The sequence below is a fragment of the Sander vitreus genome, chromosome 9 (genome assembly GCF_031162955.1).
Source record: "Sander vitreus isolate 19-12246 chromosome 9, sanVit1, whole genome shotgun sequence".
Classification (NCBI taxonomy): domain Eukaryota; kingdom Metazoa; phylum Chordata; class Actinopteri; order Perciformes; family Percidae; genus Sander; species Sander vitreus.
The window spans coordinates 22,519,329-22,535,267 of NC_135863.1; the positions used below are offsets into that span (position 1 = coordinate 22,519,329).

The following is a 15,939-nucleotide window of genomic DNA, read 5'->3' on the forward strand; positions in this document are numbered from 1 at the left end:
TGTTAATTTATCACTGACACAGCGACGAAACCATGGATGTGCGACGCACGTTGTATTGACGCAAGCTGATGACGTCACATGTGGGTGGAGTTTGACAAAATACTATGACTTGACTTGCATTATTGTCTGTATAATAATAATAATAATACAAATAACAATAATAATAAAAATAAGTATAACCATTAGGTTATGCTATAATAACAGTGATAATAATAATAATAATAATATATGTTTTAATAATGATTGTATCAAAGCCCGTCTACGTCCATATTAGAAATTCTTTGGTTGTATTCAGACGGTGTCGTTGTTTCCTGTTTCCGGTGCCCACCCACCGCTGTTTCACAACAAACCGCAGGGCGGAGTCGTGTGGAATTAGTAAGGGGGTAACATATATATATATACAGTCTATGGGAATTAGCCGCTATAGTGCAGCTATATTTAAATAAATGTGCCTCTCCTATATAAAAAAAAATGAGGCCGTTATTTGCTATTTTGACGTTTGGGGCTGTGGCGAGCAGTGGAGTACTACTAACGATGGTACTGTACTTGATTGTATCCCCAACGGTAACGTAAAGTAAAGTACTTGGTATGTGTGTGGTGTGCTTGCTGCTGTGATTTCTAATTTGCGTAAACAGTGATGTCAGGCTATTATCGACAATTGTAACAACCACTGGTTTTCCTTCACCAATTCTACATCAACAATGAGTTTTTGGTAAAGATACTGTCTGTATATGTAAATACTCGTGACTTTGCATAACACGTCCGAAAACCAACTCTTTGTCATCCAGTTCCAGTTCAACCGCCTGGTGGTGCACTAACGTTACACAGGCAGCGCACTTTAGTATACTGCGTATTACCTAACTGAGGGTGTTGCAGTGTGAAAAAGGTACATATGAGTGTGGTTTGTAACACTGGATGTTTCTGGATCAGCACCCTCCATCTGTCTGCTGGTATCAGCTGATAGGCTTATCAGTCTTAGAAATACAGCAACATGTACAGTCATTGAGAGGGTTTAGAACTGAAATTGTATTATATAAGCAAAAAAAAAAGCTTACCAGAATCCTTTAGGCAACTAAATCTCACAAACTATCATAATAAAATATCAAAGAAACTAGAAACTATGTGTCTGAAAAATAAATGTAGTGGAGTAGAAGTGTAAAGTAGTCTAAAAGTGAAGGTACTCAAGTGAAAGTTGTCTATAAATACAGTACTTGAGTAGGAATGTACTTAGGTAGCCTACTTTCCACCTTTTGTAAACCAGTTCACCAAAAATACAGGACTCCTGGTTAGAAGTAGTTTTGTCTCTATTCCATATCCTCAATTGACAATATTCATTACTTTCCCTCTCAAAACATATTTCATTTGTCATTTTCATGACAATATTTTTTTGTTTACTTAATTGTATATTTTGATCATACAGTAAAGTATCTGTAAAGATTTTAATGGAGTAATGTGTATATTGTAACCATTTGCCAAAGCCATGAAGCAGGATTCCCACGTAGCCAGAAAATTGTGTGTTGAAACTGTGTGTTGCCTATGTTGTGCAATGCTTTGCCTGGTGGTTCTACTGCTGTATTACCCTATTGTACTTGCAGGCTAAATGTTCTGGAGAAGTACATGGGCAGGTACAGAGCTGTTACATAAACTAGTATTTTGTAATTGCTTGAAACACCAACTCTGTTGTTTTCCCAGATTGTGATTATGTGGTAGAATGAACAAGTGTTTTGGGGATTTTAATGATGGGGTAATATTTAGGAGGTTATGTGTGCTCATTCACTGATGTAACTTTTTGTTTTTCATTCCAATATTAAGCACATTAAATAATGAGTTTATGTATTTCTTCAGACTGTTGGCCTTTGCCCTGGTCACATGAGGCTCAACCCCACATGGCCTACATTTTAGCTTTCATAAGGAGTCAATGTTCTTGATGAGGTTGTGGACTGTGGACTGCACTGCAAGTGCATTTCTGATGTGGATTTATTTAGTCAGCAGCAGAGAGGGACCTATTGGAGAATCACAGCCGATCAATTCTGTTAATGATCAGCCGCTCCCTGTATATGAGGACAGCAGGTCGTGTGCTCTCTCCCAGTAGTGGGTTTGTGGTGTGACAGTGAGGGTGTAGCTGAAGCCGCTCAGGGGGTTTCCAGATTTGAACGCTTTCTGCCTTCAGAGGATCTTATTGAAGGGCAGTCATGCACCTGATAGGGTCCACTGTCCTCTTCTCTGTCCTGCTGCAGGCTATGGTAGGAACAAATGAGAGGAGAACTTATGTTGCAGTACTGAAGCTTGCTTTTGGACAATGTCAGATTTTGTGGAATGATTGGATGTATTCTTTATTTTATTTTAATTTATTTTATTTTAAAACCATATATAGCTTGTTATCTTATGTGCATTTTAAAAGTAAGCTCCCATCACTCAATTTTTTTCTCCCTTTACAGTCTGCTCCGACAGAGGACTGGCAGACGGCCACGTCTATTTATGACTTCTCAGCAACAGATATTGATGGCAATTTGGTTTCCTTGGAAAAATACAGGTTCATTTCTAAGACATATTATTTCCCTAAATGTGCTACATGCGCATCCTAATACATAAACCTACCATCACCAAAAATGATGTATGTGTGCTTCTTTGTATTTTCAGGGGGAATGTTGTCATCATCACCAATGTTGCCTCTAAATGAGGCAAAACCCCAGTAAACTACTTTCAGTTTGCGGCGATGCACGCTACGTACGCTGAGAGAGGTTTAAGCATCCTTGCCTTCCCTTCTAACCAATTTGGGAACCAGGTACGTTACTTATAAATGTTGTTTTGTTTGTTTTTTCTTTGGAATTAGTATTTAATTGAATTTTTATATAAACATTGTCACATTTTAATCAACAAATCAAATGAATCCTATATCCGATCTACGGGGAAACGACAGAAAGCGTGATTGGTCCGCATATAAAAAGGCAATGAGTCTGTGTTACCTTATTTGACAAAAATCGATGCATTTTGCTGTTATTTCTGACAATTTGATAAACAAAAATGTATATAATGTAAATAAAACCAACATTAACAAAACTGCTTAAAAAAATATGAATATTTAAATACTGCCGGTACAATCACCGGGAGGGTTCAGTACAGACTGACTCTGGAGATACAACTGAGTTTAGCTCTCATATTCAAGTTTATGTTCTGCTTGTTCAACGGTTATTTGGTAAATTGCTCCTAAACACATTTGGAGAGGATTGGAATTGCTATTTTTATTCTCAATTCTTATCATTTTGGTGCTGGTGTTTTTCCTTGGGGGCTGGCTAAAACCCTGATGTTGTTGTAAATGAAGCCAACTTTGGCTTTATCGGCATTGGTTTAGTAGGGCACTTTGCACGGGGCTTAAATAGTGCTGACCAGTTATATTAATTATTTCTCTCAACTTGTTTTACTTTGAAGGAGCCCGGCAACGAAACTCAGATCAAGGATTTTGCCCATTCCTACAACGCTCAGTTTGACATGTTCAGTAAGATTAATGTGAACGGGGACACCGCTCATCCTCTGTGGAAGTGGCTGAAACACCAGCCTAACGGGAAAGGCTTCATGGGAAAGTAAGTGGTGATATTACAGGCATATTGATACTATAATGACATCATCCACAAACTGGTAAATATGTTTTTGATTCAAATGGAGCCAGACCCCCTAAATCAATTATTGACCATCGTAGTGTTATTATTCGGTTTGATATAGATAGATGGAAACGAAGAAGATAGATGGAAAAGAAAAAGAAAAAAAAATTGTAAATGTGTGTAAGGTAGGTAAGTAGATATACAGTGTATGTGCACTTAAACATGTATAAATAAGTGAGGCATAAAATAGTTTTGTATTTAACTAGAGGATAAAAATAGAAAAAGGGGGTATGACCAGAAAAGTTTTTGTTTTGAACTTCTTCCTCCTCCTTTTATTTATTTTAGTTATATTTTTGGGCATTTTTAGGCCTTTATTGACAGGGCAGCTGAAGAAATGAAAGGGGAGAGAGAGACATGCAGCAAAGGGCCGCAGGTCGGTCTCGAACCTGGGCCCACTGTGTCGAGGAGTAAACCTCTATATATGGGCGCGTGCTCTCCCGACTGAGCTATCCGGGCGCCCCTTCCTACTCCTTTTTGAACATGGGAATTTCTTATTTGAATCACTTCACTTCACTAATTTTGGAAGATTGTGCTGAGATGTACATGTTCTTATTTATCTGTTATTTTAATTGTATTAATTGTATTATATATACAGTGTATATGTTTACATGTTACACTACAAACTACTACTCAGTGATTATTTTCTAACATATGATTGTTTTTTTTTAATTCCTGCAGTACAATCAAGTGGAATTTCACCAAGGTAAATATTTAATATCAGTTATTTATTATGTATTTAGACACCACCAATGTTGATAGAGCTGGACATGAATCATCTATTACTGTATTCTTGTGCATCAATGCTAAGCACATGCCCTTTTTCTATAGTGTGTTTACAAATAGCGTACAGAATGCTTATTGAAAGAAGCCTGTATGTGTACCATACAAGTTTTTAATTCTTAAAATAAAACAGAAAATAATTCTTTGCTCATGAATTTCATTTTCACTGTTTTTGAGTTTTCTATGTTTCCTCTTTCTCTTCAGTTTTTGATCAACAGAGAGGGTCAGGTAGTGAAGAGATATGGACCCCTGGATGATCCCAGTGTATGTACAAACTTCTTCCTTTGCCACGGATACTGTAGTGTGTATATCTTGACTGTAGCACACTTTATATTTATCTCATGTGGCTATTTCTCTTCAGAGGCCTGGTGACACTGGGAAGAGTTTTTTTCCGTTTTTGTACACATCTTTTTATTTACTGTCCAGATATAACATTGTGTACAGAAAAAAAAAGTTCTGCTGTTGTGAATATGAATAAGTTAAAGCAGATGAGATGAATAAGTTGAATGAATATTCAAAAAGGAAAGAGTGAGAGAGGACACTAAGCTGACATTATTTCTAGTCCGTAATTCACACAAAAACAGTGCAAGATTTGTATGTTACTATAGCTGTAACTCCACATACTACGTGTTTATTATGATGTCTCTCCAGGTGTTAATATACTTTCATTCAGACAATGGATGTCAACTTCTACTCTTGCTTTCTTTCCAGGTGGTGGAGAAGGATCTTCCCCAATACATGTAAACGCCTAATGGATGATCGATGCCTCACTTACTGATCCTCTGCCCTTTCAGCTCCTTTCTCTGCCTCTCCAAGCGCCAGTGAATATAGTTTGGGTCCACCCCAGACCAGTGACGGTTTGTTCATAAACCTGCATGGCAGACAGAGCAGACCTGATGAAAATGGCGTGCAAACCACCTGGGAGGATGACCAAGCTTGCATTTATTTGGCTCTCTGGAGAGAAGTGATCCTCAAATACATTATTAATGGTGTTAGTAGATTAATGTGTGGCATTGTTTCCATAATAAAATGCACTACAATTTTGCTCTAATGATATTCTATTCTGTAATGTTTGTCTGTCAGGAAAACAGTGGCATTTTCCAAGTTATATTATATTGTATCTTTTTGGTGTTGTTTGTAGAAGAGATGTGTTTAGTTCTGAGCTATTGTTGTGCACAATGATCTTTCATTCTGTATAATGAAAATGGTAAAAAAGAAAGGGGAAAAAAAGACAGGAAATCAATGAAAAATGAAAGCGTATGTGTCAGAAAACTGCACATGCGTGAGCACGAGAGCTTAAAATGAAACAGATTTGTTTTTTTCTGGGTAGAAAAATGTATCATGTCATGTCTTATCTTTTGGATATCAGAATCAGAATCAGCTTTATTGGCCAGGTTTGCGCAAACAAACAAGGAATTTAACTCCGGTTAATCTTTGCTCTCTAAGTACAACACTCACTTAACAGAATAAAAAACAGAAGGACAGTGAGAAATATATTAAAAAGTACTGTTAAGTATACAGTATAACAATACAATAGAATTTAGAACTTAAATAAAGAATAGTGCAATATTAGTATGGTCTGAGATTTAAGATTTTAATATAAATATAGTGCAAGGCAGTTCAGTGCAATGGTAATATATTAATAACAATTATGTAATTGTAAGACTGAAAATATACATGAGGTAGATGAGCAGAACAGTGTTGATTGACTTTGTTCAGTGTTACAGTGTGGGCGGGGAGGGGATATTTCTGAGCGTTCAACAGAGTGACTTTGTGACTTTGACTTTGTGTTGCCTGGTTTTGGCGAGCAGTGCCCTGTATCGCCTACCAGAGGGAAGGAGTTTGAACAGTTTGTGACCAGGATGTTAGGGGTCTGCAGAGATTTTTGCTGCCCTTTTCCTGACACACACAGACACAGGTCCTGGATGGAGGGAAGGTCAGCTCCAGTGCTGATGGACCAGGTTTTGGATGAGATGCTCCCCAGTCTGACATGCTGCTGCCTGTCAATCAGGAAGCTGATGATCCACTGACAGGTGGAGGCAGGCACTGAGAACTGGGTGATCTTCTGATGTAGGAGTTCCGGGATGATGGTGTTGAATGCCGAGCTGAAGTCCACAAACAGGATCCTGGCATACGTTGGATTGGATTCATAGTACAGCAACTCAATACTTAGATGACAGGCACAGTTATGATACATATATTTGCTTTGAGCCAAAAACCTAATACATTTTGTCAACACACATGCAATATAAGATGTTTAAAATGTACATAAAAAACTGTATGATTAAGATGCAGAAGTCAAAAGGCCAGAGCCAGCATGAGACCCAATTGACCAGTTAACCATCTCTCTAGCTGACAACTAGCCTACTTGTTTCTGTATACGTTTTTGGAGCACAAATGAAGTAAAAGATATAACGAAGAGGTGTTGACTCACCAGACGGATTGAGAGCCCGTGTAAATGTAACGCAACCACTCAGGCGTCCACCAGTTCAAGCTGACCTCTGCATGTGATGAAGAGCCTCCAGGAGGACACGCTGAGCTCCTGGCTGCAGATCCCTCGGCCTCCTACAGAGGGAGACACAGTGTCCAGCACAAAAACCAGGCAGCAGCAGCAAGTGCGGTGCAATCGACCTGAGAGGAGCGGACCCTGTTCCGCCGTCGTAAGGAAACACCGCACAGATGAAGGGACCGTCGCGGATAACTATCACATATTCCTCCGTTTGATTATTGCTACACATCAAACAACACCGTGTCCTTCCTCTCACCGGGATCGCGCCGTCGCTCTGAGTCTTTCATACGGAGGGCTTGCCTGTTTTTCCTCCGGGAGGCTGAATGGAAGCAGCAGCCGAGGGAGCGGTCGGGCTGTCCGAGGCCAGGGACGGGAGCCCGCTATCCGGGGCCACAGCATCCGATGATGGGGACACCGTCGTTGGAGTTAGCTACGGGATGGACGCCACAGACATGGGTACTTTATCGCCTTTTATATAAACCTTATCCGCCTTTAATGTTTATTTCATAACCCTGACATCCATTTCCATCTGATGCTAATGTTAACGTTACTGTGACCAGAAAGTCCCGACTCATCTTTGCTAGCACGGAATTGGTAAGCTAACGTTCGGCTAGGAGCTAACTTAGCTGAATGGATGAGGGAAGCAGCAGGTAAAGTTAGATATTAACGTTATATAATGTGTATAATGTGTGTAAATGTAGTGCATTTATGTTGGTAACGTTACAGTCGTGTCTAGTCAGTCAGCCACACAACAAACCATGGCTAGGAAATGACTCGATATTGGAAGGGTAACATGATATGTATAACGTTATAGTATAGCTGCATTTATAATTACTGTCTTGTCTTAACATATATAAAGAGCAAGGGGTGTAGCTAGGATTTATGACCACCTTCTCTCCAGGAACAAAATCTCTGTTAGCCCCTTCCTCCCCTGCCTTTTCCAGCTTTAGGCACCTAGAATTATCTCCACCTGTCACCTACAGGCTGTAGAAAAACATGAATATCCCCCATTATATATTATATATTATTTAACCATTAAAGCCTTAATTTGGGTTTACCATTTGCCACCATCTTGGTATTTACTGGAGCCAGCAAATCCACATTTCTGCAAGGAGGAGGGCTGATGAACAGACCGCAGCCACCATGGCTAACTGTGACATGCTGAGACACTTAGCAGTTGGACCAGATATTATAATATTTAAATTTATCTTTTGAGTGTTTCTTTTTAATTGACACCAAGACACAATACCTTTTTCTCGGCAGCCATTTCCATGTTACAGTAGGAACAGTTGTTACTAATAACATTAACAATGGTCATGACAGTATGATAGTGAGCCATCATGCACAGTATGTAGTAATTCATTTTATTATTTACACCTGTACTTTTCCTACTGTGACATAGTAAAAAATGTACTTCGTCTAAAAGGCCTATTAGCAGTTGAGGCCATGACGTAAAAATTATGTAAATCACGTAATACTCTCAAATATCCTTATATATAATATCAGCCTTCATTTTTTTTAAATTGATTTTTTATGATTTTTTGATTGAGTTTTCTCAGCGTAGTGCAGTCAGAGTTGTTTAATCCCAGTTTCTTTTAGTCGAGTGTACTTAAGGCCCTGACACACCAACCCGATAATCGGCCGTTGGACAGTCTGGCGAGGTCGGTGACTCGAGTCTGTTTGGTGTGTTCCGTGCCGTCGTCCGTCGGAGGGGCCGTCGGCCTTCATTTTGGCCGACCTGACTTGCTGGGTCGGAGGGCGGGCAGTCAGACTCACTGACCAATCTGATTGGTGGAGTGCTAACCCGGAAATGGCGCGGGATGAGTGACGGGCGCCTCTCAAAATCTGACGAAAATCTTTTAAACTGACCTTTGTCGATCTGAAATCTGAAATGTTTCTGAAATGTTTTCAGAAACATGTTTCAGTGAACTATTTTCGTAAAATACGAGATCGTATTTCGAACAAGCCGCCATTATCGGTCAGCTGGAGAAGCCAGACCCACGTGACGCGTTCGTCATTTCCGGTTTTCATTTTTTGTATTACGTCTTGTGCATGCGCAGAACGTACGCTCAAGTTGGCGTCGCTTCGGTGTGTTCCAAGGCACTTTTTGGACCTCAGGGAGCCGACTGATCAGTCCAACTGCCTTTTCTGCCGACGGTCAGCCGTCGGGTTGGTGTGTCAGGGCCTTTAGCTGCTTTGTCACTACTTTGGCTGCTGTCATAAGGTTACAGACTGCATGTGTGTGTATCAGTGATGAGAGATGAGGGAGGTATGTTTTGATATTCAGTAAGTACCCTTCTGTCAGCTGTTGCTCAGCTTGTGGACTTCAATTAAGATTTATCATGTTTATAAAAATCTGTTGTAAATTATACCAGGAGGATGGATATGCTTCCCAAGTGCTGTATTTATTTTTTGTTGCTATAGTTAATCTGTAGAACAAGTTTGATTCTGTTAAGATTTCCTTGTGAGAAAAAATGGCTTTATGAATAAACAAATGTAAATGATGCACTTTTGATAATGGTCACATTTTGATAATGATATGTCTCAAATTGAGGTAATCAGTTCTCATTTTGGAAATCAACATACATTTAGTTTTACATGCATTTAGGGACTGGTCAAACCAAGTTGCAGTTGTTCATTAGCCAAGCTAATGGGTGAGCATTATGGTAAACGGCTGCATCATCAACATAAAAATGGTATTGATATAGCCAAGTGATGACTTTAAAGTATACTAATGGATGTGGCTTTGTCTGTAAATACACGTACGACTGCCTGAAGCTCAATGTTGGGCTCTTGATTCCAACAGCAGTCGTTCATGCTTCATTCACTGGTCATGGACAATTTAGGGATTTTCATTGTCCCTGGTGAGACAAGTGCTGACCTTGACCTGAATGAATTGTGTAAAATGAAATGTAACCCTGTTACCCCATTTAACCTCAGCTTTATTCATCTCTGAAACAGCCAGTGCTGTATGTTGAGTTGGTTTTCAATATTACTGTGGCAAGGCATATTTCAATTATGCCCATCATCAATGTGGTCCTGGCCTGATACGGTATGCTATTAGGGCAGTGAGTGCTTAAGGTTCCATTAAAAAAAGCCAGTCTAGTCGATACCTTGCATCAAGTCGTCCAATGAAACAAACAAGGAGTTATTCTACTTCCCAAGCTACTCGCTATTATACTATAAAATATACAGAAAATCAAACGTTTTCTGAGAAGCAGTCTGTGAAACATGTGAGAGCTTAAATACAGATAAATACAAAATACAAGAATTGTGATATGATATGTGTGCAGTTTAAAATGTATCACTGCAGAGCTGAAGACTGGGTGGGTTGTAAGCTAATGGAGCAGAATCTCAGCTCCAAGTGAGTGATATTATCAGACACACAATGCTCTATCATAGATTCTATCACTGTTTGAGTTCATTAGCACAGAAAAGGTGAACCTAGATTGAACTTGTCAATCTTATTTTTTGTATTGCTAATATAAAGAATATATTGTGAGTGTCTCCTCCGTTAACACAAAGCTTTTGTGGGTTAAGCTAGTTCGTCTGATAAGCCCTGCAGCAGGGAGGGGAATGTATGCATCACACTATGACTCCCATCCCCATGCAACATCTGTCGGTGAAGTGTCTTAAAAGGACAGTCCATTAAAGGCTATTCAGCTAATATGTGTTAAACCCAGGGATTGTGTTTATTTCTATGGCAGTGAAATAACAATCTGGTATTGGCACTGGTTAATTGGGATGAATGGAAATGTCAGCTGAAGAGGTCTTACTGGATTCTCATTGGCTCCTGGAGATGGTACTGTAGATGTTCACATAACACTTGGTTACTGTCAGACCTTGCTTATGTGTAATTGTAGGCTGAGCTGTTCGGCTCATCTGCTCTGAATGTGTGAATACAAAGCGGTGTGTGGGTGTCACAGCTGACTGTTGAATATCTGACTGAGCATTTAGTCTTCAGGCAGTCATAGTTTGTCCCTATAGTCTCCTGTCAGCACGAGAGCATTAATCTCACTTATCTTCTTCCAACACTCATACTCAACTCTTTTCACCTTCAACTCTCCTCCCCTCTCCTCTCCTCTCCTCCCTGAGTGATTCCCTTGGCTCAGCCACTCATATGTCACTACCCAGCAGTCCTCCCCCTCTGTGTTTTTTTCTGTTCTCCGCTTTTGGCAAGGCCTGTCAGAATTGCTGACGGAGGCAAAAGTGTTGTTGCCTTCTGTGGAATTTACCATCTATTTGCTTTCTCCTCATTCGTTCTGCAATGTCTCTCTCTTTCTCCCTCTGTGGCTGTGTGTGCCAGTATCAGTTTGTATCCCGGTGGCCACTGCACAGGGCTTGCTTAGGATTTTGAACCTCAGCCAGGTTATTTGATGTCATATTATGTTGCGTAGATGATGACGCAGTTCAGTTACGTCTTACATGCTGCTGATTTTGCCTGCAAGTGGGGGATGTGTGCTACAGTAGCTATCAGACACCACAGAGAGTTTGCAGGGCTACCACTCTCTGCCCTTGTGCTTGGCCAGGGTTTTTCTTTTTCTGAGTGATAGCTTCTGGGAAGATGAGTGGGGGGGGGCTCGTTATATAGGAGGTAGATACACAGATAGGGAGGAGAGACATATAGAATTCTAGGCTCTATTTTCTTCTGTTGTGGTGACTCTGCAGCTGTAAAAGGTTATATGTGCCACAGGCTCAGTTTTACACTTACATGACTGCAGTGTCATACTGCTTTGGCTCCCCTCAGAGGGGACCTGCTGTTTTCAATTAAGAGAGTTACTATGCCCACTGTGCAGGCTATTATTATTTCATAGTCACCAGAAGCATAAAGCTCTCAAAGTCATCTTAAACACCCACATAGAATTAGAATATGAGTGGTGCCTGCTTGGGGCTTTAGTAATTGGGCCTATTCTGGTACAAAGAAATTTGGATAAATGTTCACTGCAGCAGTAGTTAGGGCTGGGTATCGGTACTCGATACCTTTAAGGTGTCAACCGAAATAACCCTGTATCAAACAAACGATACCTCCATTTGATCCTTTTTGTACCCAAAAGCATTCTTCGATTTATTGCGATGTGTGATTGAATCACTACCGTTGCAGCTACAACCCACCCATACAGTCTGTGGTGTGGTGAGGTCGAGCCTGGTGTATTTGATGGAGTTGGCAGTGTCAAGATGCCACCAAAACATTCAAAAGTATGGCTACACTACACGCCTGTGGCGTCTCATACAAATAAATGTGTAAAATACGGAAGTATGCAGTACTCTATTGGTGTCGGTGTCACTTTAAGGGTATTGGTCCAGGTATTGTAATTCTTTAAATGATACCCAGCCCTAGCAGTTGTGAACCTGGGTGATTGCAGAGCTAGCTTTGGTACCGTGGAGCGGCTGTGACAGTAGTGGTACCGACTCATTATCAGTCAGGGGAGCTACCATTTTGGCCACATGGTGGGCCAATGTAGCACTGAATGACCTGGGTTCAAAGCTAATATAGCCAGCTGGAGCCTGTCTGTGTTTGTATGTTTACCCTGTGCCTATGTTGGTTTCCTTCAGGCTTCCTTCCACAGTCCAAAAACATGCATGTTAGGTGAAGTGGAAACTCTTAATTGCCTGTAGTCAATATGTTTGTCTATGTGTGTCAGCCCTGTGATAGACTGGTGACCTCGTCAAGTGGATGCTGAGTTAAGCCCCACATAAGCTTTTTAGAAAATTGATTAAAATGATTAACCAACGGGGTGACCTCTAGCTCACCCAGTAAGAGCGTGCGCCCCATGTAGGCTGAGTCCTTTGCAGTGGCCCGGGTTCAAGTCCAACCTCCAGACCTTTGCTGCGTGTCATCCCCCATCTCTCTCCTACCTTTCCTATCCATCCACTGTCACTATCAAATAAAGGGAAAAGCCCCCAAATAATCATACAAAACAAAAATTATTAACCAACAACTAATTTTTTTTTTTAATCAGTGTTGGACTAGTTGACAAAAGGTTTCTGTGTTGAATTTATTGCCCTATGGAAGATTTATTAGCTTTTCCCACCTTTTTTTTCACCTAGTTTCTGACTTATTCTGTACCTACTGTAGTGACGAGCATTTTATTTATTAAATAGGCATACTTATGTGGAAGCATAGCTCGTCGCCTGTCATCTGAGAAACAGCTTACATATAATCAGTAGACTTCTGTCCTTTATGCATATAAGGAAGGGTTGCATGCACAGCCATATTAAGGGAAGGTTGTAGTGCACAGTATAGTTTGACCTGCTCACACTGTTTCCGGATACAGACCTTCCCACGTTACCGTTAGCTAGTAGCTGGATTAAACACAATGGTTAAAATGCTTACAGCTAACGTTAAACGGTGTAAAGTGTATTTCCTTGTAGAGGATTCCAACACCAGGACAGCAGCTGTGGACTGTTACAGTCCACAGCTGCCGTTGTCGTAAAAACAACACAGACGCTGCGTTTACTTGAAACTCACCAGCTTTGTGGTGCATTCAAAGTTATTGTAAAATACCCTTTTCCCATCTGGTGCTTGTTTTTGTTAGCCTGACAAGCCGGACCCACATCAAGATGTTGGTTCTGGGAACTCACCATTGGCAGGGCTCAAGCCGAGGGGCGGGATAAACGGTTGTCTTTCAAATTCCCTCTGCACTCATAGCCAACCAATGCAACGCTAGTTAATAGATTAAACTTTTGCCGTATCCGGTCGGCAAAACTCCGAACACATCTTCCTTTTTTAAGAAAGACTTAAGTGCTTAACTCCGAGTCTTCCAGAGTCGCGGCCAAAGCTGATTTGAAAGACTGCTGTTCGCCAGCAGCAGCAGCCATCTTCTTTGTTTTCAAGTAGCAGGGAATTCCTGAATTCCAGGGAACTGTCGCAACTCTGCCATCCTTATGTTTAGTCCGCCCACCGATTGGCCTCACCAGAATTTGGTTTTTCCAGCTCGCAAGCCAACGGAGAGTTGCTAGACTGACCCTGGCTGCAAATTACATTTGCTGCTGCTAGGGTGCATCTAGATTTCTAGGCTTTGTTTTTGTCGTTTACCAGCAATTTACTGGTGAAATAAGTCATTGTAAGTTATTGTTATTACATTATTAATCAATCATTTAATTTTGACCATATGGCCTTAGCAATAAACAAACCGTTCTTTAATGTCACCAACTGTCGTTTTGTGCTCCTTTTTTATATTTTATATTATATACATTATAAATATATTATATATATTTCAGTTCAGGCACCGTTTTAAAAGTATCGTTTTAGCACCGGTATCGGAAAAAACCCAAACGATACCCAACCCTATTAATGACTATTTCTATTTCAGTATGCATTTTGGATTTTCTTTTCTGAGCTTGCTGATCTCAATGCTGTTTAATCCATTTAATTGTGTTTTTAAGATGTTGCAATTATATATTAGTTCTGAGTACATAATTGCTTTCTTATAGGGAATTAATTACATGCACATTGTAAACACAAACTGAAAGAAAGTGCAGTGCAAATCTTCGGTAATTCTGGCTCTTGTGGTGTTAGTGATGCACCTAAATTGAAAAATGTTCTGCTCCAAAATCCCATCAGTGTGTGATTATTGCTTTCCTTGCACAATATGGAAAAATACTTTCTTCACTCCCCAGGGTCTCCACACACAGATATATTCCTTCATTTGTTGAAATTCTGTGGCCAGCTTGGAGAAGAAACTTCATTTTCCAGCTTAATTTTCTTCTAAAGTTTTGAGCTAAATCAGAAGCTGCATGCTGTGGTATTTGCTGCATTGTACTTTACAAAAAGGCCAAGGCAGTTTTTCTGTGTATATTCATTTGGGCCTATCATATCTGTGAAAATGATTTCTCTTTAAAACCACAGGCAGTGCAGCCTCAAACTGTGCATACGAGATAGAGGCAGCTTTCTGTAGCTAGGATGGTAAACGATAGAGAGTACACCTTGCTGAATAACCAACCGTACAGTATACCTGAGGCTGCTACACAACAGCCAGATCATCTGCATCAGTGTTCATTCAGATGGCTGCCTGCAGAGGTGGCCTGTGTGGCATAGCATGTCTAAATTTAGCGTGTCTAAGAAGCATGCTGGGATAAATGCAATACCACAACACATTTGGATAATGGCAGACTGTTACCCCTATTTAAAGACTGAGGTACATGGTCAACTTGAAGCAATTTAAGTCAACGTTTCTGCCATTGTTGGTGAATGTATGTAGCGATTGTCAGGGTCAGTACTCTAAAAAACCAGTCCGAAGTCAGGCTGATCAACATGCTGTTTATTTGTATGACTCCCTACCAGTATCTCCTCTCCTCTCCTCTCATCTCCGTAAAAGGACCTTTTTCTCTCTGCTTTGACTGGATTTTACAGGCTCAGCGAGGCTTACTAAGCTCGGTGGTTCTGATCTGAGAGCTCAGTAATGAAAAACATACTGAAGTTGCATAAGAGTTTGAGCACTTGTGTGTGTTTGTGTGTGATTTTGCTGGAAGCACTGAGCTGTTTTTACCTTTTCCCAGAGAACCGGGTTGCTGCTACCCTTCAGGAGCAGCAAGACCTCCCTGAGGGAGTATAGGACACACACACACACACACACACACACACACACACACACACACACACACTCACTCACTCACTCACTCACTCACTCACTCACTCACTCACTCACTCACTCACTCACTCACTCACTCACTCACTCACACATACACATATACACACACACATACACATATACACACACACACTCTTGGCATACCAATCCAGTGGTATTAAGCCAGGTGAAAATGTTTACTGCCATTGTGACTATTACTACAACTCTGGACTGTGGATTTGTACTGAGTCAGACTACATGTTGACTCACACTGTGGGCAGGCATCACATTCCCACAAACACACAAGTAGATGTCTGCATAGCTGACGGTCAGGAATCGCTGTTATATTGACTTCTGGAGGTGTATGCACGTGTTTGTGTGTGTGTGTGTGTGTGTGTGTGTGTGTGTGTGTGTGTGTGTG

General features: G+C 40.6%; 2 protein-coding genes across 7 annotated transcripts in view; both read left to right on the forward strand.

The window, feature by feature from the left end:
* gpx4a (glutathione peroxidase 4a) overlaps positions 1-5,490 on the forward strand; it is a 10,630-nt gene extending 5,140 nt beyond the window's left edge. Inside the window, exons 1-7 of one of the 4 annotated variants that reach the window (XM_078259323.1) lie at positions 323-537; positions 2,439-2,533; positions 2,641-2,785; positions 3,430-3,581; positions 4,338-4,362; positions 4,644-4,703; positions 5,151-5,490. In XM_078259323.1, coding sequence (XP_078115449.1) covers positions 472-537; positions 2,439-2,533; positions 2,641-2,785; positions 3,430-3,581; positions 4,338-4,362; positions 4,644-4,703; positions 5,151-5,183 — 576 coding nt within the window. In that variant the 5' untranslated portion in view covers positions 323-471 and the 3' untranslated portion in view covers positions 5,184-5,490. Of the gene's footprint in view, positions 1-322; positions 565-1,628; positions 2,244-2,438; positions 2,534-2,640; positions 2,786-3,429; positions 3,582-4,337; positions 4,363-4,643; positions 4,704-5,150 lie in introns of those variants that run through there. The other 3 variants (XM_078259322.1, XM_078259324.1, XM_078259325.1) reach the window with 3 other exon arrangements.
* A 1,485-nt stretch (positions 5,491-6,975) lies between these two features.
* pip5k1ca (phosphatidylinositol-4-phosphate 5-kinase, type I, gamma a) overlaps positions 6,976-15,939 on the forward strand; it is a 51,877-nt gene continuing 42,913 nt past the window's right edge. The window contains exon 1 of one of the 3 annotated variants that reach the window (XM_078259318.1): positions 6,976-7,404. In XM_078259318.1, the coding sequence (XP_078115444.1) occupies positions 7,272-7,404 (133 nt within the window). In that variant the 5' untranslated portion in view covers positions 6,976-7,271. The remainder of the gene's footprint in view (positions 7,405-15,939) is intronic. The other 2 variants (XM_078259319.1, XM_078259320.1) reach the window with 2 other exon arrangements.